The sequence below is a fragment of the Vidua macroura genome, chromosome 1 (assembly GCF_024509145.1).
Source record: "Vidua macroura isolate BioBank_ID:100142 chromosome 1, ASM2450914v1, whole genome shotgun sequence".
Classification (NCBI taxonomy): Eukaryota; Metazoa; Chordata; class Aves; order Passeriformes; family Viduidae; genus Vidua; species Vidua macroura.
Window position 1 is genome coordinate 142,456,029 of NC_071571.1, and position 26,561 is coordinate 142,482,589.

A 26,561-nucleotide genomic window follows, 5' to 3' on the forward strand; every position below is an offset into this window, starting at 1 on the left:
CGGCTCCTTCCCGGGACTGGGGCGGCTCATTCCCGGGCCGGAGCGCCTCCCGGCGGCGGGGCCCGCGGCCCGGCCTGCTCGCCATGAACATCGACGTGGAGTTCCACATCCGCCACAACTACCCCTGGGCCCGGCTGCCCGCCAGCGTCAGGCAGGTGCGGGCTGCCCGGCTGCCGGCCCGGGGAAGCGGCGGGCGGACACGGGGCACTCGGCCCTGCCTGCCCCGGGGCAGGGCGGGCGGGCCCTCGGGGTTGTGGGGCTCTCCGTGGGGACAGGGGGGTTTGGGGTGTGCACGACCCCTCTGTGGGGAGAGGGGGTTCTGATTGTGTGCGTGCTGTCTGTGGGGAGAAGGGGCTAAGAAAACGGTGTGTGCTCCTTGTGTGGGAAGCGGGGAGTGTACGTGTGTGTGGCCTCAGTGAGGAGAGGGGTAAATCGGGCTGCCTTGGGGTCCCAGTGGCCAGAGGGAGATGTGGGGTGCGCTCAGCTTGTGCAGGTGTCAGACAGCTGCGTCGGGTGTCCCTTGTGCCGCCCCTGAGTGGTGGGAGCCGGAGCAGGACAGGAGCCCTCGGAGGCGTGTGCAGCCCCGTGTTTCAGTAGACAGAGAATAGTTTGCTGTAAGTGGCTCATGGAAAAGAAAACCTCATGAAATTTTGATTGCCTGGATTTAATGGGCCTCTGATAGCAAAGAGGAGGTATTACTTCGAGTTGAGAGGAGGTTCTTACACTGTTTTGAAGTCTTACACTGCTTTAAAGCAGATGCTGTTAAACAATTCCTGGTCTTGCACAAGGGAAGGGTGGAGAGGATGAGTAGTCGCTGCAGGCCACGAGTAATGCAATTTCTTGAGTTTGAGATTCCAGGAGCAGCAAGAGGAGAATAAATGATGATTTTTCTTTACCTGTCCAGCTGAGTGCCATATCGTTGGCTTTGTGATTCAGGATAGAAAATATGCCAGTACTTATTGCATTATTTACTTTCATGTAACTTCTGGAATACTGTTATGTCTACTTTATTGTTAGTTTAGTCCTTAATATTTTTGTCCTTTGAGCAAACACTTGGCTCTCTCTTTAGATATTTAATCAATTCCAGACCCTGTGTCTGATACCAAGTGTTGCTTTTCTAATACCTATTCTGCAGTTTGTGTGCAGCTTTCTTGTTTATCCCATATGTGCAGTTAAGTGCCTTTTTGTCAAAGAATCTCTTTTAATATAAAAATCGATGAGGGAGTCAAGAGAGGGAAGAGAAAAACCAAACAGTCCAGATCACTTGTTGCAGATGCAGAGTAGAAGAGTAATACGGGGGATATTGGGAGGATAGTTCTTGAAGTAAGGCATCTGAAGCATGAACCAAAGTTCTCTTTTTATCTTCTTTCATGATAGTCAAGTAATGTGCTGTGCTTGTTCCTTAATCTTGTGACCTAGGATCACTTGATAGTTTAACTTCCACAAAGCTGCAACTTGAGCTGTTTCACCTTTTTTTTTTTTCTTTTTTTTTTTCCTTTTTTTTTTATGGTGTTAAAAGTTTCTTAGGTGCAGCAAATAAAGCTTCACATCATGCACCATGCTTGTTTGTGCTACATTAATTCTGGGTAATTTGTCAAGGCTGAATGACACCAAATGCTTGGTAAATGTTTGATGCATCATGTCTGATTTAAAAATCAGGTGTTCCCTTTTCATCAGAGTGGTACTAGGAAAAAAATAATCTAAAAATGATTGCTTAAATATGCATCTTGTGTAGAGACCTATTTAAAGGTATTTTTGAACTCATTGAGAGACTAAAGATACTGTCATGTTGCACTGGGGGACTCCCTGAGCAATGGCTGCTGCCTGCATATGTTTCCTCATATGACACTTGGCAGTGGTTTAACTGAAAGATGGGGGGTTGTGCAAGTCAGTTGAAAGGCCTTTATATTTTCAAGGGTCTTGGAAACTCCCAGAGGGAATATGAGAGGCAAGTCGTACTCTACAGCATCCGCAATCAGCTGCGGTACCGGAATAACTTAGGTGAGTAAAGAAGCAAAGTAACTTCTGAGTCCTGCCCCATTCTTCTGTGTGGAAGCTTGTCTCTACTGTAAAACTGCAAGAACAAGTCCAGTGCAAAGGTTCTTCCTACCTTGAAAATAAATGCTTCTAAATAATAAAAGCATGAAAAATCCTGACTTCTGAGTCTATTTGACAACAAATGGACTCAAAGAGTCCATTTCTCTAGCAAAGCACTCTAGGAGGTTACTGAGTTGGCAGGTGGAACTGAATTCCTACTATAGTTCTGCTGCCATTTTCCAAGAAATTAAGAGAGGGTTTGGCTACTTAAGCCTGTCACTACGTTAGATGCAGACAGTTATCCTTATTCACAGGAGCTTTTGTCTATGACTCGTTTGCAGACTTGCAATTTAGTTCACATTGTCTGAATTCATTTTTCTTCCCAAAGCAGATAATAATTTCAGTAATTAAAAGATAATTTTCTACAAGCTGCATGAGCATTCTATATCAATGGGCCACTTCCTGGTGACCTTTTAGATAAATCTGCTCCTTAAAGTCTCTGAGGCTACTTGTATCATATGTAGAAAACCTTGGATGCTGGATTCCTTGCACCACTACTTTATTTTGCTTGTAGTTTTCTGTCAATTGCCATTTTGCTATTTTTAACTCTTTGTTGTAAAACGTTTTAAAAAGTTGAACATCATAGAACATTGTAGCTTTTTCTCCCCTTGTAGTTAAGCATGTCAAGAAAGATGAACGTAAATATTATGAAGATCTGTTAAAATACAGTCGAGATCATCTCATGTTGTACCCGTATCATTTGTCTGACATCATGGTAAAAGGTCTGAGGGTAACACCATTTTCCTATTACACAGGGATAATGGAGGTGAGTGCAGAACTGTGGTGGGAGGGTGTTGTTCTCCATCTGAAGGTGTTGGTAATGGCCCAGTTACACATACGAGGCAGTGTCAGGTAGTTTTTTTGGTTTTGTGTAGGCCTGACAAGAAGAAAAAGTAATGAAAGTTTGTAGAGAACTGCTTTTACCTGCAGTGTTTTCTCTTCTGCCCCATTAGCCTTTCAACAGCTGGACTTTTGTCATATGGAGCTGGGGTGGGACTCATTCTGAGACCAGACTTTCTCTTTTGATGTTTGAGATTTGTGAGTCTTCACTTATAACTGTAAAAGAAATACCTCATTACAACCATATTGGAAACTTTTTGAGAAGCCTGAAGCAGATCTGTTTTTATGAGAACAAGGATGGTTCTGTTTTCTGTCAGCGCTCTGGCAACCTTTTATTTTCATTGGATATTTGAAGTGCTTTTATTTTATTTTGTGTATAGTGATTGCAGACATAATGGATTAGTTGTTTGTTTATTCTGTTATTACTGTTAGCAATTCTGTTTGCTGGTTTGTTTTTGAAGAGAGATAGAGGATTTTGTTTGTTAGTCTTTCAGCCAACATTTTTCTTTGCAAAGCTTACATTAAACAGAAGTCTCATATTTTATGTATTCAACTTACTGTGTAATTATCAAATAATTGTTTGATAAGGTAACTGACTTTTATAGATCTGTTTAAATTTCATTTCATTCTTAAAGTAAAAAGGACAGGCAGAATTTTGGACTTGCTTCTCTGAAACAATGACTTTCTTCTTGCAACTTAAAAATTTTACTTTCTTTTAAGGATATAATGAACAGTGAAAAAAGCTATGATTCTTTACCCAACTTCACTGCTGCTGACTGTAAGTATTACCTAGATGAATTACTGCTTTCAGTGAGTTAGAAATAAGGAGCTTTTGAAAATGGATTTGTGGGCATCTGTTTGCTTGAATATGAGCATGTGAATGAAGGTGTAAAAACATTTAAATAGTGATGTTAAGTGTGTGCCCTTCATACAGAGTTCTGTCAGTACAGGCAGGACTGGAATTGGGCTGGTTTAAATACAGATAGGCATGGTACAAAACCTTGCGTGTGTCCTTGATTGTCCATTCTTACTTGCCTGCATTTCCCGTTGATGTACATCAGCAAACTGAGGTGCTGGTCCTTTCCTAGTGTGCTTTTTTTGGAATGTGTTGGTGTACCAGAAAAGAGAGGCAAGAGGATCTGGTATTTTATGACACTCTGGATGTGCCAGATGTTTCTATCTATTACACCTGGGTATGGGGTGAGGAGCTTAGGAAAGCAAAAACCTCAAACCTGGTAGAGGAGAACAGAAGCCTACTCTGAAGCCATATAGAGCAAAATGTAAACTGATGGCACAGGGATGTTATTAACCTGCTACTGAAATGTTTTCTATAGTTAACACGTAATTCCTTGCCTTTGGTATGCATTCATAAAGTTATTTTTAAGGATAGTGTGTAGTCAGGTGAGGAGTAGCCTGCAGCTTTTGGAAACAGTTGGTTTTGGTTTTAGAAGGATATTCTCAGATAGCTACTAGTTAGCCTCTGTGTAATGTTCACAGCAGGGAAACAGATGAGAAAGAACTTCCTCAGCACCATTTTGCTTGTTGGAAATCTAGTGTTAGTCAGGAGTTTGAAGAAAGAGAAGGTTTTCCTGTTTTTGTTTGATTTCTGCTGACCCCCCCCCCAACAATTCTGTTATCTTAGCACAGCTGCAGTGATTGACTTAAACTTCCTTAATTACATTTTTTCATAAATGCTAGTGTTGAACTAGAAGTTGGAGTTAAAGCTGAGACTGAATATGCCTTAAAACTAATAAATAGTTCTCTACTATCTGTTTGTGGTTCCTTAATGATTGAAAGCTAAAGATTATGGAATTAAATTTTGATTCAGTTCAACTCAACTATATCATATTCCTTAGAAGATTAAGTAACCTTTTGTGTCTCTAGTTCTTAGAGTTCTTATCCAGTGCATGGCATGGGTTTTGTTAAGGGAATGAAAAGCTATTCCTATCAATCTGAAGTTGTTGATGGGAATATAGGAGGAAAGGACTTGGATTATTACCTGCTACCCTGTGACTTGAGTGATAGGGTGTTTCTTCCTTTTTTTTTTTTTTTTTCCTTGACCTGTACATAGTGAAAGAATGGGGAGGGACTATGGAATGAATTTAGCTCCTATAACTGTCCTTTTATTTTGGATAAGAGTAAATAAAAAGGTTATTTAAGAAGAAGGTCTGATTCTTTGAAGAATGTTGAATGTATCTTCAGCTTAAACCTGTCTTTAGATAGATAAAACCTTACTTATTTTTCAGGTCTAAGACTTCTTGGCATAGGAAGAAACCAGTATATTGATCTAATGAACCAATGCAGGTCTTCAAAAGTAAGTTTGTCTTTAATTTCCCCTCCCTTTCCTTTACCCTTCTCTCCCTCCACCCCATATTATTTCATAGGGAATGAAAAATGGAATAATTTTCTAGCCCTGGTCAGTTTAATGGTGTGGCTAATTGAATGAGATGTAGTGTATTGTTAATTATAGTATATTTCCTCAATAAATAGCTTTAATTGTTAATAAATAGCTTTTTGGTTTAAAATTAAAGTATAGTAAAGGAAAAGGTATTAATTACTACTTTTTAATTTTTATCTTATAGTTTTGGAGCTGTACTTTATGGTACCAGATAACTAATGTCTCCTGGCCACTATAAGCAGGGAACAATGCTATGGGTTCTGAAAGAATTATTCCATGTTTCTATGTGTGCCATTGAGATCACAGTTTATTCTGGAACAGTGATTCATCTAGGTGGAAATTCTTGCAGTGTATTTTTCTCTAAGAAAATGTAATGAGTGCACAGACATCCTTGGATGTGAACAGCACATGTGGAAAACACTGTGATGGTTGATAGAAGGTAGAGCCTTTAGTTTGCAACAGTTCCTTCCTTTCTTCGGGGAACTCAGAAGTGCTCTTGCAGTACCTTTGTAGTCCTTTAACTAAGTGAGCTTACCAAAATATGCAGCTGATAGTGAACCAAAAAGTAATGACTGTGCAATGAAAGAGAAGCTATTTAGCTCTATAAATAAACAGTATCCTCCAGTTTTTTCTTTCATGGATTGACATTCACTGAATTTTGTTAGCACTGTGCTATTGAGAATGTTGTACTTTATTCCTTAAAGTAAATTAAATATGTTCCTAAAATGTGATTTTTGAAATCACTGAACTTCTTTAAAATATCTATTTCCATACTGTGCTCTCTTACCTGTTCAAATTAGAAATGTCACAAATAGTTTAAATTTGGACTTGATCCTACTACGATGGAATAGTGTGGATTTTAATTAGCAATACGTACAGTATGGATGAGCTTATGAGAAGATTTAACAATATCAGATGGAAATATTTTTTTTCCTTTCTATTTCCATGTGATCTGAGAGAAGAGAGAAACTTTTGCTAAATGACAACGCTAATAGCATGTGTGTCTCCAGTCTGTAAATATATTGTACTTAAAAATGGATGTTCATACAGATCAGTTTTTATAAAGGTAAATTAAGTTCTGTGCGTGTGAAGTGCTCTTTATTACTATCTCAAATGGACTGTACCACTGCAGAAATTTTTCAGAAGGAAAACTGCCCATGATCTGTTGCCTGTGAAGCCCGTGGAGATAGCTATAGAAGCTTGGTGGGTCGTGCAGGCTGGTTACATCACTGAGGACGACATCAAGGTAGTGTAGTATGGATTGCATCTCTAAATCTGGGTGAATACTGATAGTCCCTGAAAGCAGGGGCTTTCTTTCATATGAAATACACAAAGATTATGTTACAAATTTGCAGCAACTCTCTTATGAGTATCTTAGAGATTGTAATTAATGGAAATTGTGATTTTTTTTTTTTTTTTTGACATGTTCTGCCCTCTCTCCCCTTTGTACTGTCTGCACTATGTACAGTGTAGAGGTGGTTTTGCATCAGCCAGTCTGTGGTAACTTATGTGCATGATTATATGATTTGTAGGGAACAAGCAACAAAGTATGTTTTCTTAAATTTCATGTTGAAGCCCTGACAGGTCAGTTTTGACTGTATCTTCAGCTTCACTGTAATTAGTATCAGAATGGCAGTGGATTTGATACATATTTTCTTTGTTTCTCTTCTTTGGGTCTGCTTAGTTTTTCATTGCTTGCATGTTAAAAGCTTGTGAGATGACTTAACTGTTTCATCCTCATTCTGCTTTCATTTCTCACAGGTGTTTTTTTTGCAGTCATTTGATCTGGATTAATTTTCTTCTCTAGAAGTTTTTTTGTTTAGATTAGAACATATTTAAAACATATTTAAAACAGTTTCTTAAAATATTTCTTTTTTGAAATATCTTTGTCTACTCATATTCAGACATCCCAACAACCCAGAGTAGTTAATTTGAAGCCAATGACTTTGATATTGTAAAGGGCCTCTTTCTAGAATGACTCCAGTTGTGTGGCTGAACACTGGAAGATTTAAAGAGCAAATCTTTTATACTGTGGAGTTCAATTACCAAATTCTTGTGCAATTAATTTCCTTTCCAAGAGCATGCATAATTTTGTGTGGGAACAAGCTAAAAAAAATTAGAGACTTTTAACAGGAACTGCAGTAAATTCTTCAGTGTAAATATTTTGGCTAGGAATGTGGGTTACTCCCTGTACTCTTATATTACTTATGACTGATTTGAGGCTTAAGTGTTTGGGAGTTTTTTGAGTGGCATTAAGTTGAATAGACTCATTTCTATAAGAAACTAATACGTTTTTTTTAACCTAGATTTGTACTACATCAGAGAAGTCTGCTATTGATAAGATAATTGATTCAGGTCCTCAACTTGCTGGTTCCTTAGACTTCAATGTAGTTCACAGTAAGTTTTAATAAACATTTCTGATTTTAGATCTTGCTTAGTAAATTCTAGTAGTGTCTGGAAACTAGGAATAAAGGTGATGTAAGCAGCTGAGGTGTAAAGGAGAGTTGGAGGAAAATATTCAAAAACTTGTACAGACTGCAGTCTAGATCTTGTAAATGATTTAATGGTGAACAATTAGCAGTTCTGTTATTGTTTGAGTCAACAAATTCTTTCATTAGAAGCTGACAGTAAAGTTTGTGGGGGAAGAGAATGTAGATGAGAACAAGAGAAAGTAAAAATATCAGAATTGATAATCCTGAGTAATTAAAGTGCACTCCTTGCTTTCCAAAGGAGAGTTTTAAATTTTTTTCTACTATTTTAATACCATAAAATGGATCTGTCTTTTTTCACAGAAGTCTGCAGCTGTTATTGGCTTTCCATTTCAGTCTAACAAGTAATAGGTATAGACAAACCATATTAGGGAGTAAAAATTCACTTGCAAAATCCTCCTTGAAAAGTCCATGTCCATAAGGGCTTGGCTTACTACAAGCACTCAAACCTGCACACTGCAGTTTTTAATGAGAAATTGAGGCAGAATTCCATTGCCTGTTACTGAGCAGAATTGTGAGGTAGGTAAAATTCATACTCTTGAGGGGATCTGAAATAATATAAGGCTTAATAAAATTTTGATTCCAATAGCTCAGATTTAGTAGGTTTAGAAGGATCTAATGTATGGAAAAATAATGTACATACAATGTAATTGGACTGTAAGAAAGATCATATTTTCTCAGCGAAGAGGGCTGCTGAGTCCAGACTACGATGCCACCAAGCATTTCAGGTGTATAGATAAGGATGGATCAGTCATAAGAGCTGAATCTAAAGGAGAGGCAGTGTAAACCACACTCAGCATGTTGATGACTTGTAATGTCATCCTGATCCATTAAAGCTGGTTTGTTGATACACATCATTTTGTAAAGCTGTGTATGTTACTGCTGGAGCTGGACAGTGAATCAGCGTGAATCCAAGTGAATTGATGGGTTAATGCAGGCATTTTATTTAGGATCTGATTGAGGATGGTAATTTAACTGTACACTATAGTTGTACAGGCACACATTATAGCTGAGCTATCTGTGTGTATAAAACATCCTGACAGTTCCACTCCACGTGTTCAGTAGCACTTCACCTGAGGGCTCTTGGTCACTTCACTACCACCGGTGTAGATGCACTGGTCTTGGGTAACACCAAAGAAACACGACAATAAATTTGGCTTATTTATGCTGTGCAGTTCAGCTTTATAAATGGCCTTGCCATTAAAGTGCAGCTAATGTTCAATAAGCATTTAAATAATGCTTTCAGGCACATGGTGTGATTCTTGGGGTGTGCTGTGCAGGGCCAGGAGTTGTACTTCGTGATCGTGATGAGTTCTTTCCAACTCAGGACATTCTATAATTCTATGATAGCTGTTACAAGACTTAGACTCTAAAGATAACCATACTGTATTTTTTTCCTCTTTCTTAATAACTACTTGCTGGTTTCTCTGCAGAACTCAGTTGAGATGCTTAGTGCTCAAATCAGTTTCGTGCTGGGAAAGTGCAATTTAAATGTTTACTATATTGTTGGCCTTGTTGTATGCAGTGTCTGTCTATATCTGCTGCAGCTTTGCTGGTTGTTTGTGTTGAAATGCACCAGAATTTCCTTTTGCAGTTGTGTAAAAACACAATGTGTGGCAAGAACATGTAAGGACCACCAGAACTGATGTGTTTTAGTTTGTATCCTTGCTACCAGGTGTGTGACTTCTGGCCTGAGTAGCCAAACAAAGCCAGCATCCTCAGCTGGCAAAGCCAATTGAAGATAAAAACCCCACTCCTTGACAGTTCAGTGATGATGTTGAAAACTAAGTTAACATTTAGGCAGAGATTTGCTCGTTTTTTTTAAATGGAGCTACTTTAATCTTTGGTCATTTTGCTGTGCTGTCCTGGAAGTACTTGCAGAGTTCCAAGTGTGCTGCATCAGGCTGCAAGTGAGGAACTCTGGTTTAGGGTGACACCTGGTTGGTATTAGGTGTGGTTTATTGATCTGTGCATTGCAAAGAAATATTCTACTGGGGAGGCTATTAGGAAAAATTACTTTAAAATTGATTTGCTGGTGGGGAAGTCTGCTTTATATCTTCAGTATTTTGAAAAATGCTATTTTTCTTTTTTTCTAAAACGTTGTCCTTTTATTTCAAAAGGTTTGTATAACAAAGGATTTATTTACCTTGATGTACCAATATCTGATGACAGCTGTATTGCAGGTAAGTAAATATTTCATGTTATTATGCCTGTGTTTTCTCAGTTTCCTTTCAATTGTTCTCTAATTCTCTGTCTTGGAAACTGCTTGTCTGCAGCTGCATGTGTGTGCCCAAACAAAACATTTGAGCTATGAAACTCTTGACTGACTAAATGTTTTCAATCCTATTAAAACACTGTTTTTATTGTATATAGGATTTATTTCAACTTGTCTTAGGTCTGGAAGTCTCAGTTGTGGAGTATGAGGATGGTGTGGGTTTTTTCATGTCCTTCTCTAATCACAGTCATGATTTAATCTCCATCCACATTATAAAATCATTTTATGGGCTGGACACTGGAAATTATCTGTAGTTGATGAGCTGGAAAGTGCAAGGCTATAATAGAAGGTAGTGTGGCTTCAGTTTCTATAAGAAAACATGTTGACAAGCATTACTTTCTTAGGGAGTGGGGCAATTTTAAATACCTCATATGCTATCTTTAGATTTTTATTCTTTGTGCCTGGGAAATTCTCAAAATTGCAGGTACCATGAAAACAAAAGTGTAAATTAATTTTCCTGTTTTAGTACAATTTCAGTTCAATAAACTAAGTTACCAAATTGTGATTTTGAAAGTAAATCTTATTTCAGTGCCGCCACTGGAAGGTTTTGTGATGAACAGAGTGCAAGGTGATTACTTTGAAACACTACTGTACAAGATATTTGTTTCAATAGATGAACATACTAATGTGGCAGAGGTAAGTAAAACTTTACCTGTGTCTGGGAGACAGGAATACTTGAAAATGGCCCAAAGCACACTGCTAAAAATACTTAGAGATACTGGTTGATATACAGTGATTTTGTTTACACATACTGCCAGGCTTTAGATGCAACCTGTAGCTTCTGTAGTACTTCAATCTTGAAGGAGTACCTTCAGTTGAGTGAAACAATTACATTAGCTGGAATGAATTTATACAGAGTTGACTGAAGTAGGCTCTTGTATGAGTTAGAACTGAAACAAAGTCTGTTTTTCTAATGTGAGAAAAGTTCAAGTAATTTTTTCTTTGGCAGTGAAAGCACACAGGGTGTTGGCTTAAAATAGGAATGTAGCTTTTGCATAAGCATAGCTTGAGTATGAGAAATATGTTTTTATAAGGTCTTCTCAAAACTTGCTGAATACATATCTGAAAAATACCCATTAAATATATCCAGGATTTGTTTTCCTCATTGCGTGTCTTCTGACATACATGACTAACCTAAAATTATATATATAAGGTTAGCCTAGAAATTACAAAGTGGAATATAGCTTCATATTTCTTCTGCATGCTTTCAAGTGGGACAGTTATGAGGCTTCGTACTCTTTTTCCATCATCTATGATGCAGACAAAATTGTTTCTACCAGTATAGGCTGGCTCTTAGAAATAAGACCAATAAAAAGATACCAAATCCCACAAATAGTGATTACCTGCCCTGTTTAATACTATATTGCTGACTTGTCTTCTTATCTTTTTTTATTTTTAAGCTGGCAAACGTGTTAGAGATTGACTTATCTTTAGTAAAGGTATGTGTGTACAATGTATTCATTTAACTGGATACAGAAAGTTCACTTTCTTGCAACCTTGGTTTCATAGAGCAGTTCCTTACTCTGTGTGTGTGTTTTGCAGAATGCTGTGTCCATGTACTGTCGGTTAGGCTTTGCTCATAAAAAAGGCCAAGTAATAAACCTGGATAATCTTCATCCATCATGGAAGAATGTTCCTTCAGTAAACAGACTGAAGTAAGTGTCTTTACTCTGGCTTATTTTTCTCATTGAAGGGAAAACTTAGAACATCTGTTTTTAAAGGTATTGGTTGCTTTCTTTGACTTTTGCAATAACAAATCTCACTTGGCTTTCTAATGTGTATAATGACAAGAATACGTGATCCTCATGTTCATCTGAGGATGAGGAATGGTAATTCAGTATGTAAATTCAGAGTACTTCATTTGGTGCTGTTACTTAGTGGTGGCTTTTTGACTCTTAGGTGTGTAGTTGCTCACATTTCCAGCAGATGAATGTGTACTTGTTTTAGACTCCTGGGGCCAGAAATAACAGCTGTCAGTGTGCTCTTACAGAGGCTGTGGCTCTTGGCACTGCTGGCAGTGAGCATGTGCATAGAGTTTGCTTGTTTGCTGACAGGACCCACTGCAGTTCTGTCAGTGATATTCTCGTGTAAGTGTGCATCTGTATCACTTCCCAGGCAAGTGCTGTTAATACCAGTCAACAGAGTCCTCCAAGGTGAAATGCCAAGTTGCATTAATTAAGACGTGTTAGGTACTTTCAGTTCAATATCTGCTAAGCCATTTAAAATTACTGCTATGCCTGTTTTCTTTAATGCTTTTTCAGACTGTGAGAACAAAGTGGATTAGATTTTTTCCGTTGGATTCTTCAATGATGATGGTTTGATTTTTAAGCTCTTTTCACAGTCTGATATTTCCAGCCCCCCAAATAAGCCTTTCTGCTGAAGCTAAAGCTGGACCCTGAGGGATACTAAACTTCACTGATTTAGGGCTTGGACATATTGAAAGGCATGTGTTGGATATGCCTATGCATGGAATAGGCATATCCATGGATATAGGAATTTAGCACTGGAAGGCAGAGATACTTCTCTGGTGCTACAGTGACCAATAGATGTGGATTTTAATTCACATTAATAGGAGTACTTTGGATCCTCAAAAGATGCTGCTTTCATGGGACAGTGGGGAAAACAGAAGTCCTGTACAGGAAGCTGGGTCATCAGCCACAGATACAGATACCAACAGTCAAGATGATCCAGGTTAGCCCTGCAGTAAATTTTAATACATTAGGATCAATTATTTTTATATTTATAGAGTGGCATAGGCTGTAAAGAGGTCTAGAAACAAGTGAAACGCAGATTATGTGAATAATTTTGTCATATGGACTACTCAGTGGGGGAGGTGGTGTCTACTTCTTGGTTTGAGTCTTCAGCTAAATAACTTCTTTCTGAAGATAAGGCTGATCTGTATTGTGGATATAAACTTGATACAAAGATACCAACTTCTGAATTAAACTAATCAATAGTTTAGTAGTAATAAGGGAATTTTGTTTTATTTGGTATAGTGATAACTAACTTTTTCCTTTGTTACTAGATTTGATTAAACTTAATGGTATTTTGAAATAAAATAAATGTGATCATCTACTTCCTTTTTGTTTTCTATCAGCTGAAACAGCCAGTGTGAGCAGCCTGAACCTGTCCAGTGGACACACAAAGCGCATTGCCTTCCTGTTTGATTCTACTCTCACTGCCTTTTTAATGATGGGAAATCTCTCACCAGTATGTCCAAATTATTTGATGTTTTATACCAAGAATAAATATGTAAAGCTTTAGATTAGTTTGACATCCATATAATACAGCTTTATTTAAAAAATAAATACTAAAAAAATCTTCTGTATTATTTGTTAAGTAGTAGTTTTGCTTAACACAGCTTCTACTTGCCCATTCTGTTCTCAGAGAAGACAGTTTTGTTTTGTTGTTTCAGAACTTAAAAAGTCATGCAGTCACTATGTTTGAAGTTGGGAAACTATCAGATGAGAGTCTTGACAGCTTCTTGGTGGAGCTGGAAAAGGTAAATTGTTACATGTTTGAGAAAATGCTTTTTCCGCACTTGAAGTGTTAAAGGGGCCAACTTTATCTTCTAAAGATGATAATTCTAGAAAAACAACTGTAGAATCATGTAGGAGAAGTGCTGTTAATTGCTGTATCATTTCATACCAGTCAGGATGACTGGACACTTCTATCCTTTTACCTAAAGAGTGAGTCATGGTTCTGAGCTATAGATACTGTCTTTGTGTACTTTTTGACCATTCCACTAGCATGGCCAAGACCTGCTTTTCATTTAATAGTTGCTGTAGATCACCTTTGCATATAATCTGCAGGGTTACTACTCAGTTACAAAGCTTTAGAATGCTAATTTGTTCATCTTTCCTTTCCTGCCAGTTGTATGCATTTGTTTTGTTTCTTGTTTAGGTTCAAAGCACAGGGGAGGGGGAAGCACAGCGATACTTCGATCATGCCCTTACACTGAGAAACACGATACTGTTTCTGCGGCACAATAAAGACCTGGGGGCACAAGCTGTGCAGCCTGATCAACCAAATAACGGTACTGTGAGCATGTCTGGAACTCCTTCTAAGTTGGTTTACTTATCTGCCATGAACTCAGCTTTCTGCCCTTGATGCTCTTGTAGTAGTCAGTATCCTACTTGTTTAAAAATATTTTGAAATATTTTTAATCATCATTTGAGCCTGTGTTACTGGGTTTGCTTGTTGAATGACAGATATGGTTGCCAAGGTTTGCACTGAAGATCCAGAGCAACAGATTAAAGTGTAATAAAGGCAAGACAAGCTGAACTTGAGAAAGAGATTGTTCGAAATCACATGCTTCTGAAAGCCATATAGAAGAGTCAGCTGTTCTGTCAAATAAACATTTTTCAAGCCATGTAAAGGAATGTATTCTTCTAATGGGGACAATTTTTTAGGTTTTTCTTTTAAAACTTAGTTTATTTTCTCAGTATCTCTGTGTTTATTTCCTGTGTTCAGTTAGTTGGTGAGGAACTAGTTCAGTGTCAGACAGCCCTGTATGCCTAGAATTGCTAAAATTTTGTACAGTTTTATTAAAATTCACCCCAAGTGTTTAAAATTTCATTGTGGAAAATACTGTATTCATGGCTTAGCAGAGAATGGAAAATCTGAAATCATAATTTGTATTTGTATGTTCCTTTTTAAATGCTAATTTAAGAATCTTGTGTTTTGAACATAGGGTTCCCCTTGGACCTGTTACGATGTGAGAGTTTGCTCGGTTTGGATCCAGCTACCTGCAGCAGAGTTCTCAACAAAAATTACACTCTGCTGGTTTCCATGGCACCACTCACCAATGAAATTCGACCTATTAGCAGCTGTACACCCCAGGTGAAAAAATTTGTTAATGTCCCTTTTAAAGTGACAAAATAATTAACATGTAGAATATCACTGTAATTAATCTAATAAAAAATGTTAAGTTGAGGAAAAATGTGAATATTTAGTAAAATGAACTCTGTTTACCTTATTAACAGTTTTTCTGTTCAAGTTAGAGTCAGTGACAGATATTTTGTTCCTGAATTTACATTCATAGAAAATACATTACTGTCAGCTTTCTGTGAAGACTTTCGTGTCACTGGACTAAGTACCTAGAATATAGTTAGTGGAGAGTAATGCATTTGTGTTTCAGTGCTCAAAAACTGGATTTATATTTCTTTTAAACTGTTTCTTCTTAAATTAAATCTGTATGAATGATGGTTGCAATGGTTAGAAGTAATCTGAAGTTACTTCTAACTTCTTCAATAATCTCTCTTCAGCATATTGGGCCTGCAATACCGGAAGTGAGTTCAGTTTGGTTCAAGCTGTATATATACCATATAACTGGACAAGGACCACCCTCCCTGTTGCTCTCTAAAGGAACACGTCTTCGAAAACTCCCAGATGTTTTTCAGGTAATCTGTGTGTGGATTTATTCTCACTTCCTTCTCCAAGTGTTTCAAAGATATGCTGTATGCTAGTTAGAGATAACAGTTGAAGTTAGAGATAAAATTCATTGTAGATGATGTTCCTTTTCTAGAAGCAAGTTTTGTGCAGCATCTTGATCTGTTTTCTTTTAAAGTTCTGATAAAGGAATGCTACTTTTATCTCTCCCTTTGTCAGAATGTGAATCCAGTATATTTAATGTGACCCCTTTCAAGTTAAGTGTAAAATGTGGTACTGCAGTGTTAATAATTGAGGTTTGTTAGCCCATCCACAGAGAGTGTTAGAAAAATGTAGAAGAGCTGTGTGGAAAGATGGAGACCTAGTATATTGTGCTTTTTTCTAGCATCGTGCAAGAAACATCACTTCTACATACAATTCTGCCTGTTTTAGAAGATGGCTAACATGATCACTTCCAGTTTGTCCAAATCTGTGCTAGAGACTTTGGAGTTATTGGTTGTAATTCTCCCTACAATTTAAATGACAGAATACTTTAATAAAGGTTGCATTAGGTTGGAAAAAAGGTATTAGTGGCCCTGTAGCCTGACTTGTAGCAGTGTCTGGAAGCAGGAAGAAGCAGCACATTATGTAATACTTCCTTGTAAGAGCTTTCCACTCCTCCTGCATGTTAGGGTCTGGAACTCCCTGGCTGCATGTCATTCTCTCTACACAGAGATTGTGACTTGAATTGTTGGCTCTGCAATAATGAGTTGATTTCCTCAATTCCTTCCAGCCTGGAATCCACCTAACTTTTTATCATCCATACAGTGCTTTGGCAAGGAGTCCCACAAAACAGCACAGGTGATTGGCTTCTGCCTGAAAGATTTCAGATGCTGCCTTCTCCCATTCTGTCTCTGAGATACTAATAAAGACAAATATACCTCAGAGAAACACTGCTGGGTATTCTGTGTACTAGACAAATGTTGGTGGAAGTGGCCATGACAGCTTTTAAACTTGCCTGAACCAAAAAATCTTTGCATCTGTTGACTTTGATTTGAAATGGTGTGGGCATTTAGCAGTGTTTCGGTCTTGCTGCTCACAATGGAATTTGTAAAATAGTATTGTTCAATTTTATAATTGCAGAGAGGCCTATAAACTTTTTGTCTCATTTTTTTCATCTTGTAGATACATGAGGAACTAAATATTTTAGAAAGGTTTGGAGACATTCAGAGAGGGAGTTCTTTGGTGTACCTACATCAGCAGTTCTGTCTAGCACTAGAACTTGTAGATTCCATTCCTCAAACCTTTCATGTATCCCTTCTTCCCTTTATGATTTTAACAATTCTGTCAATACCTGTATTTCTAAGATTTACTGTAAGGTCACATAGGATTAAGAGAGCAGAAAGCATTTTGTAAGGCCATTGGTAATGACCTTGATTCAAACCCTAGTTTGTCATTCGTTTAAACCACCTGTACATGTATGGATTGTGCACTTTGTTAGTAAAGAAGCATTCAGTGTGGTAGCCTGGGAAAACTTCAAAATACTGCATGAATCTCAAGTGTGCTGACAGGACATATTTTCTTGAACTAAATGATCTCCCAGTCTGGATATTTTTTCCTCTATGGGAACATGAGTGTTTCTCTCCTGCTCCTGTTCTGTAACATCATTTTCTTAGGGAACTGTCAAGATATTTCTAGAAATCCTATGGAGATGCAGTGAAACTCAATCTTGAAAACTGAGAAACTAGGAAACCATTTAGTGGTTTTGTCTTCCTGTTCCCCACCCTGCCCTTGATAGATATTTTAGGGATTGATTTATCTTTGTTCTTTGCTGATAGTGTTAGTTTATCCAGCTTATATTTTGCTTTTAAATTTATGTGGGATTATATTAATCTCCTATTTGCTGGCCACATACCTTTACAGGATTTGGTGACAGATACTTCCTGTCCAAAATAGCATCTTAACTTTGAGATTGGCAAACCTCAGTATCTCAAAGGTTTTCACCAAGAATAGGAACATGAGTGGTCCTTGGTTATAAGTAGAGCTGTAGTTAGCTATAATAACCTCCTAGTTGTTATGCTAATGCCTAGCTCTAATATATTTCAGTTTATGTGCTTAGATAATTCATTACTACTACACACACTCTTAATTTCTCTCTTCCAGGGTTATGATCGCTTGCTAATTACGTCTTGGGGTCACGACCCAGGAGTAGTTCCTACTTCAAATGTGCTCACAATGTTGAATGATGCTTTAACTCATTCTGCTGTTCTAATTCAGGTACAGAGTGCTCTGTATAAATTACGAAAACCTGCATAATTTTTTGAGTTAACCTGTTCTGTGGTAGAGGATATTAACAATGTAGAAGAGCTACACTTTTAAAGAGCTGAAAAATATGTTTAACTTTTGTAGGCAGTGCTGCTGTGATTCAGTGGTGGTTAAGATACAGGTTTTGAACTGAATTCACACTATGTATGTGTTATTGTATTATGGGCAAGCATAATGAGTTTTGGTAGCTAAAGTAGGGGAGATAGTAAACTGGGATGAAAGTGAAGGGTCCACAAGAGTTTTAGATAGCAGTGACTGGTATTATGAACTGTTATTTAAGAAATACAGCTTTTCAGACTGCTTGGTATTTAGCTCTTACAGTAGAGTATGAACAAGACATGCTGTTTATCACAAACAGCAGCATAAGTTGGGTTTTTCTATTTGGAAGAATTAAATTTAAATCCTCATCAGTATCTTTAGTACAGCTGAACTCTCAGAATTAATCATTTAAATAAATAGATGTTTTATATTGTACCAAACATAAAATTACACATTCTCAAAGGCCAGCTTGTAAGCAGCCTGTGACTGCTGAAAAATGTTCTGTATGCAGGGGTGGGAAGTCCCTTTTATTCCAGAAGTGCTCAGCCCTTAGAAAATATTTTTACAGCCAGTAATTGGATAGAAAAATTATTCCTCTTCAATGAAACTTAACCTCACTGTGTTTACCACATGCATTTTAAGAGCAAAGGTGGGGTATTTCAATTATTTCAGCTGAGTAAGATGTTTAATGGATAAATACCTCCATTAGTTTGTTTCATCAGCCTGGGTGCTACTCCTTAAAAGGGATCACAAGTAGGACTGAGCTAAGCTGATGAGTGTTTTTTCTGTTCCTAATTTAATTTCTTGATGTTCAGGGTCATGGCATGCATGGAATGGGAGAAACAATGCACATACCTTTCCCTTTTGATGAAGCTGAGCAACAGGGAGGTAATGGATCATCTTCCGTGTAACTTGTACATTACACTACACATCTGTTGCACATCACTTTGTGCAATAAGGTTGCAATAATCCTTTTCAAACAAATTTTCATCTTATGAGTCATATGAGAAAATGGAAAGTTTTAAGTGGTTGACAAGTCTGTTCTGAGCTTAGCAATATCACCTTACCCTTTCTATCTTCTCTGACCTAATTAGAATGTATTTTCTGGATTCTCTTATCTCCTAACACACATGTAAAGAATTATTAACTAGCATATTTATTAACTGCATAAATAATTCTTCCATATATTATATTGAGCATTTCCTAACTGTAAGACAGGTGAGACCAAAACTGAACAAACTTACCTTGATTATTAGCACCAGAAACCTACCATGAAGGTTTTTTTCCTCAGGAAAACTTTGCTAGCAAAATCTATTCCTTCAAAGTCTGCATAGCTCAGCTGATTTTGAAAGGCAGGAATTTACAAGTTATCAATACTCCTTGGTGAAAAGGACAGAAGCTTTTCATAGTTGAGGCTATAACCTCTCCAAGGGAGAGCAGTTGTAAAATATGAATTTCCAGGTACAAAATCTAAAATTATTTGGGCTACCACTTAAAAAATCTGGGCCAAGTAGAAATAAAAGTCACTTCCTAATTTTGTTTTTATTAGGTTCAAAATTTGTTACTATTATATTTGCTCTCTCTGATATGTCTGGTTTTTCATCTAGTATCAAGTTGGAAGAAACCATGAAGTTAGAATCTCTCAAGTTCTGACATGAACAACTCGGTGTTGAAATTTCATGTTAAGCTCTAATGCTGTATTCTAATTCTTCAGAATTTCAGATATGTGAAGCATGTGTCTTGCATTGCATCTGCCATAAAAGATTCTGGCACTGAAAGAGCTGGACACACGATTCCTAGCTGAACCTTGCCATTTCTGCTGTCTTAATGTGTCTGTGTAGGAGAGAGACTGCCTTTTGTTCATATTTTTTCCTCCTTGGCTCTCTTACTATACTATAAAATACCACTTCATGCTTGGTGTTATCCTATATGTAACAATGTGATCACTAAGTTGGAGCATTACAACCAGGAAAAATCTAAATAAAAAACTTACCCTAGCCCAGAGAGGAGCCACATGGTTATGGGGAGGCCTCTTTTAAAGTACACTGGAATATGTTTTGTTTCCTCCTTAGACTTCTCTCGTGTGAACATGGGCATTCATACAGCTTTAAAAATACTGAGAAACAAAGTGGACTTGCAGCATTTTTGTGGCTATGTCACAATGTTGAATCCTTCAAGTCAACGTGCTAACAGAAAGCTGAGTGATGCTTCTGATGGAAGAGGTTGGTTACCAATAATTGTCTTTTTTGTCTGTGTCCCCTTAATTTCACATACAGTCACTTGAGCAAAGGATTAAATTCTTTGATTTGTAACTCTACAAAATACTATCCAACACAGATAGGAACTAATTTTGAGTTTACATCTATTGGCAGTATGCTTACTTGCTAATTTTTCTTTGAGACTGGCTCATAAGTACCAAATACAGATAGATAAATGACTGAACTATAACAGTTAATAAAGGGAACAAATACTCTTTTAAATATAAAAAATAAATTGTGACATTTATATATGCCAGAGCTTAATCTTTCCTAAGTGATGAGGATCCCTAAATAACTCTTCAGTCCCAAAATGAATCTGGCCCTATATTTCTCCCTATCCCTTCTTCCAGTTTTGTAGATTTAAAGTCCTTGGGTAAAGGTAACTAAACTTCTATTCATGTGCGTGTTTATGTAAAAATGACTTTGTCTTTAGGAGAGACTGAACTGGCATCAGGGTCTGATGTAAATGGAAGCACAGAATCATTTGAGATGGTAATAGAAGAACCCTCAATGGATTCTGCAGTCAAGCAAAGCCTTGAAGGTAAAAACATGACAAATGGCTTGTACTAAATATTACCTTGTTTTTAAGGATCTGAATTCATTGTTTCATTATTCTCTGGGAGAAGTCCAATTTGAAATTCCTCTTCAGATTCCCTTAAATAATTGAGCAGTTCAGTAAATGAGCTGTCTTTAAAAAGCATGAGCTGTCTAGTGGATCCAAATATAAGATTTTTGACCCCAGAATGAGCTTTCTTGCTTTCTTTTTCTTACCCATTGGTTATCTCTTGTTCTTTCTGTAGTACCTACAACTGAACTGGAATGGGTTCCCCTGGAATTATGCTTTGGCATTCCACTTTTCAGTTCTGAGTTGAATCAGAAAGTCTGCAGAAAAATTGCCACTCACGGATTATGTAGAAAAGAAAGGTAAGCTATAATTTATTGGTCGCAGGTTTAACAGATGGTGTGTCTGGAGCTTCTGCAAAAAGACATAACCTACAGCTCAATGACTATAAACCAGAACTGAGCTATATTTATAGAGTAGCTAATTCTGATGTGTAAGGGAGTTGTTTTTTGGCTCATAGATGTGTAACACTAGTCCTCAGTTGTGGTAAGATTAAGATTTGGCTTTTTTTCTAGTTTCTGTAAAGCAAAAATTAATTCTTTGTTGTAAACTGTCTATAAGCAGATCAGGAAAAGAGTAAATTGGGGTGCCTTCCTACTCATTTTCCTTTTCTGGCCTAGCACAGGCTTTTTTTCCTCCTCCTAACTGTTCTGGATTGGGGGAGTAGAGCTTGCTGGTAATGCTTTGATGTAAAACGCATTTAGCTCTTATGGAAATTTTCTTTACTGTTGGTATCATACTTGATAAGTTTAAGCATGGATTATGAGCCAGCTATCTAATGCTTTTTACTGCAGCTTTTCTTTATGAAAGATTATTCTTTCAAAAATGGGATTTTGGAGTTTGTTTCTTTTGTTTTGTGGGAGGATTGGTGGGGCTTTTTGTGGCTTATTTTTGGTGGCCTTTTTTTCCCCCTAAGGCACATTTCTGGAAATCAAATGTAAGGCTGCTTGAAAATAAGGCTTAAGGCTCTTATTATAGTAGTTGACCTGCTTTTAATTAGTGTGTCACTAATAAGCTTCTAAAAAGTCATGTTACCAGACTGTCCTAGATAAGAATGAGTCTAGTATGTTATTTATTTTACGTAAAATAATATTTTTCAATTGCAATAGTTTCATTTTATTCAGTGTGAATGGTGTGGAAAATAGCTTTTACCTGACTAGACTCAAAAGCAGATGAGTCAAGCACCTCTTCAGTGATGACAGTATTATCAAGCTTTATGTGTGAAAGCTTTTGTCACATGATGTTAGGTACTACTGGAGTTATTTGTGAGCAGGTTAGTACAGGGCTACTTCACTGGTAAAATATTGTGTATCTTGACCATAGCTTCTTTTGTTTTTTACAGCCTTCAAAAACTCCTACATTCCAGTAGAAAGCTGTCTCTTCAGGTCCTTAATTTTGTTCATTCATTCCAGGTAAGGAGCAATAATCCAGATGCTAATTGTTCTTTATCATCCTTTTCTGCCCTCTTACTTGCCTTTCTTGGGTGTATGAAAACATACATGGTTTGTTTTATTTGCCTTTTCTTTAAATGGTAACTGTATTAAGCCCTCAAGAATGATTTGAAGGACAAAGGAAGTACTTCCCTATCTCTTTTTTAGCCTCATTTAATACTTGACTCAACTCTGTGGTTGCTTCCACTGTGTAATTATTTCATTTTTTTTTTTATGGCACTTGCTCAGCAAAGTTGTCCTTCACTCCTCCTGTTGTAACACAGCCTACTCTGCTGGTTATGTGCTGGCTGCTTGGATATGTTGGAGAGAATTACTGCAAACCAGGGAGATGCTAAATTTATCTGCCCCTCAAATCAATGTTTCCTTAGAAAAAAATAAAATATATTAACATAGCTTTCATGCCAGTTACTTTTGTGCTTGTCCTAAGATCCTCTAGACCTTAGTGTTCAATGAGTGTAAATATGTAAAACTACATACTCTGGAAGGTTTTTTTAGGAGTGTAGGTAGGAAGTAGGGCTCCTGTGTAGTAAGCAAAGAGGAATGTCAGGTCTGCAGCCTGCTCTGATTCTGCATGGAAGCAAGCCATGTGTAACATGGAATCTGCTTAGGTGCTCTGTCTTATGATATTTTTCTCTAAAACTCTGTTTTCAGTAAGATGATGAATTTGCAGGTTACTTAACCAAGTAGTGTTATGTATGGTGTCATCCTGAAACTGTCTCCTGATGAGAATGTTGGAGATTCCCAGTAGATTTGAAGCCATGAAACCAACTGTCAGTGTCAAGTGGCTCCTGTCCTAATGTGTTAGATGCTATCTCTGAGATACACTTTTCTAGATGATGTCCATAGAAAGGAAAAAAAAAGGTGCTGCTCTGAGTTTTAAGATGAGAAAACCAAACTTCTGGGAAATAATACTCCTCAGCATAGGGTCAAATAATCCTCCAAATACATGTATACATCTTAGCATGGTACAGGATAAATATAGTCTGATAAATGTCCTGAAGATTTTAGAGCTTTCCATTCATTTTTTCTAGGTCTTCAGTTTTAAGTCTCAAGATCCTTGAAGGTTTCTTGGAAACCAAATCATGCATGCGAAGATGAGACTGAGGCATCTGTATACTTACTTAATTTTGTTTGTTTTGTTTTTACTTCCATAATTATTTGGTATTCACTGGATTATAGTAACTTCAGAAACTCAAAGTGTATTTGCAGATTAGATTAACCTGTCATATTCTTTAAGATATGTTTTTTTTTGTTTTGCTTTTAGGAAGGTATTTCAGCGCTGGATCAGCTCCATGATGCTGGTTCTTCAAGTTCACTTCTGCAGCCAATTTCTGCAGACATGGGTGTTCCTCTTCCAGCCAAGAATCTCATGTTCAAGGAAGGTGTATTATCTGAATGGAATGGATGGTCCCCTTCCTCAGTTTTTTTCAATCACACCTAGGGAGCAGGTCAAATAGAGGTTCTTGTGCATTGATCACTAAATGCCTTTCTTCTATTATGGTTAATTCCTAGTGCCAACCACTAAGAAGTGTATGCTGCTGCTGCAGCATAACCCGTGTAAAAATAGTGTTACAAAATGTGTTGTGTTGCAGTATTGGGGAAGTACTTAAACTGTCTAGAACTTGTTACTCATTACTGCATATCTTGCTGCAACAGAGAGCTTTTTAGCTGTCAGCACTATTTTTATCTTGAGACAATCTTTCTTTTATAACTAAACATGCCCTTTTTAGGCTTTCTGATGATTGTTGAATTTCTATGCTGTCACCACAAAATTGCAATAGTAGTTTTCTATGTTCGTTACTCAGACATAAATTCTGTTTAGTTTTGTACTGTATTACTGAAACTTTTTCTGTATAAAGGTAAGAGATTTGGCTCTTCCTTTGAAAGCTCAGTGATACCAACTGATTAAATAAAAATATCATGATGATATGGGGCATTAAGGATTGTTTGAATTCTGTAGTTCAGCTTAACAGTGGGGCCTTGACAAATCAGTACAATGGAAGGAGGAGGCTGAGTTAGTGCAGACTCAATGTCCTGCTGATGACCTAGGGCCACTTTGAAGATGAGTGGTGCACTTCCATCTCTGTCAGTATTTGATGGAGCTATGGAATTGTGGAAAGTCTGAGGTAGTTATCTCTGTTTGCAGACTTCTTAATGATAATGGATTCATCTTCCTCTTGGTATGAAACCAGGAGTGTCTGAAATTTGATCCCACTGGAAGACTTTGGCTGTAATTTGAAGCTGGTGATGATTCCTGTGGGAAATTCCTGTTGTCATAAAGTGAGTTTAAGGTAGATAACTAGTTCTGTCCTGTTGATTAATGTTTGAAAGAACAGAGCTCTTGATTTTTCACATCAGTTGTTAGCAAAGGAAGATAACAGCAGAGGATGTGAAGACAGAAAATTCAGTGAATCTGTGTTCCTTGAACTATTAGCTGTTGATCATGAAAAAAAATTAACAGTAAGCTTTTTCATCTAAAATCATGTTCTGGCTCTGTTTGTAGGGGATGACTTTATGTAGCATGACTTTACTTTGTTTATATTAGGTATCAACAACTTTTTGCCAGCTTAAAAAAGTCTGTTCCGTTTAGCACATGAGGGGGACGAGCAATGTAGTTTAAGACTTTCCTGCTAGCTCTCTTCTTTACTAGAACTGCCTTGTTTTAAATGGTCATAACTAAAAATGAGACTTAATCATCCTGTCATTACTATCCTGCAATACACAGTGGGTCAAGGATCTGTGGTACAGATAGTGCTGAACAGCAGCAAGGAGAAAAATGACAACGTTTGGGTTTGTATCCTGTTCTGCATTAAAAAAAGCATGTCAGAAGCTTGAAGAGGACAAATATACAAATGTATAGGATAATGCAGTGACTTAATTTACAACTGTGAAAATCCCATTCTTTTTCACTGGTTTTATGTGCATTCCTGAAGTGTAAGCATAGGACTTGTACTCTTAAGAAACTGGAAGTCTGTAGTACTTCAGTTTGCTCAGTGCTGCTTTCTTACATCAGTTTTGTTCTGGAATTTTACCAGCAACAGCTGAACTTGGCATTCTGCATATATCACAGTTACATCACCCATATAAAGTTGATAATTTACACTACTGTGACTTTTTGTACTGGACATACATACTCTCTATAGTGGTTTTTAAGTTGCCTTATTTCTTCCAAAGTAAATTGAAGAGGAATTAGATGTCAATCTGCTATAAATGGCTGAGAAACCTTTACTGTGAGAACTGTTACATGGAGATGAAGCCAATACCTGGCACTGTAGAGAAATTAAACAGTAGTGATGGCTTACACTTCCAGGGCTATAGATGTTTCTTTAAGTGCTACTGTGAGCTGCAGTAGGTGAGCTAGTTTGCTGTATTGTATTAAATTTTGCCATGCACTATCCATACTAGTATGTAAAGTGATGATAGTGCAAGTTGTATGAAAGTTTGAAAATAGATGAAAACTTACTGTTCTCACTGCATATTCTTCAGTGTTGCTAAGTGAAGGATATTATCCTTTGTTACTAGGTTGTCTAAAGTAAAGTTTCTCAATAAAAGTAGTCTGCTCCTCAGAGCTGGTTAATACCCATAAATCTTACAGTTAATTCTGAGAATTCCAGATGTGTTGCAGTTTTTTAGAACTCAAGCCACTCTTATTTAGGGGCTTCAACACTAGTTTAGGAGCTTAAATATTCAAATCTGCATATCTGAAGTTTACTGAATAAATTGTAACCAAAGAAGTCTATTGAAATTCCTGAAACTGTATTACAGCACTAGTGATTGGGATGGTCAAGAGGCTTCAAACTGTGTGACTTTTGTTTTAAATATGGTGTAAAAACCCAACAGGTCTCAAAGATCTTCATACCAAAAGAATCTATTTTATATTGTATTGCAAATAAAGACAAATTAAATAAATTTCTTTTCTTCAGGTAGTTTTATTGACCGGGGGAAAAAAATCACATGCATTATACATTGTAAAGCTGTTTTAAGTTTCTGTTTCAGCAAGATTTTTAGCTTGTAGAAGACAGCTTGGCTTTGTGCTCTGGCACAACCCAAGTAGTATTGAAGCTAGATGGATATACCTGAAGATTCAGGAGCCAGCTAAGAAGTGTGTTACGTTTGTTTTGAGGTTTGTTTTGATCATGATTTATTGCACTTTTTCCCTTCATTGTTCTCAAATTTGCCCTTACTTTCTTGTTCAGTGTTTCAAATGGTTTGTGTTTTGGAAGTTTTAAGTACAACTGTAACTGAATACAGTTGTGCTCTTCTAGTGTGACATTGTTAATATTATACATTGAATTGTACAAAGTCTGTGTTCAATTAAATTATTGACACATGTAACAAATGTTTACAAATAAACTGTGGTGTAGGTCAAACCATGTGCAGAATCCTTCTCATGCAGT

General features: G+C 37.2%; 1 protein-coding gene across 1 annotated transcript; it reads left to right on the top strand.

Annotated features, from left to right (window-relative positions):
* FAM91A1 (family with sequence similarity 91 member A1) lies at positions 1-26,546 on the top strand. The gene is made up of 24 exons (XM_053992581.1): positions 1-155; positions 1,917-2,001; positions 2,712-2,863; positions 3,658-3,715; positions 5,184-5,251; positions 6,468-6,581; positions 7,642-7,732; positions 9,945-10,007; positions 10,629-10,735; positions 11,500-11,538; positions 11,642-11,754; positions 12,672-12,790; positions 13,197-13,309; positions 13,515-13,601; positions 14,003-14,135; positions 14,793-14,941; positions 15,367-15,501; positions 17,633-17,746; positions 18,649-18,721; positions 19,906-20,055; positions 20,525-20,632; positions 20,892-21,015; positions 22,056-22,125; positions 23,429-26,546. The coding sequence occupies exons 1-24, from the start codon at positions 84-86 to the stop codon at positions 23,603-23,605; spliced, it is 2,514 nt and encodes an 837-aa protein (XP_053848556.1). The 5' UTR covers positions 1-83; the 3' UTR covers positions 23,606-26,546.
* Positions 26,547-26,561: the final 15 nt, after the last annotated feature.

Coding starts and splice junctions, on each gene's coding strand:
- FAM91A1 (XM_053992581.1), top strand. CDS start 84: ATGAACATCGACGTGGAGTTCCACATCCGCCACAACTACCCCTGGGCC. Junction 156..1,916: donor TGCCCGCCAGCGTCAGGCAG/GTGCGGGCTGCC, acceptor TATATTTTCAAG/GGTCTTGGAAACTCCCAGAG. Junction 14,136..14,792: donor GCCTGATCAACCAAATAACG/GTACTGTGAGCA, acceptor TTTTGAACATAG/GGTTCCCCTTGGACCTGTTA.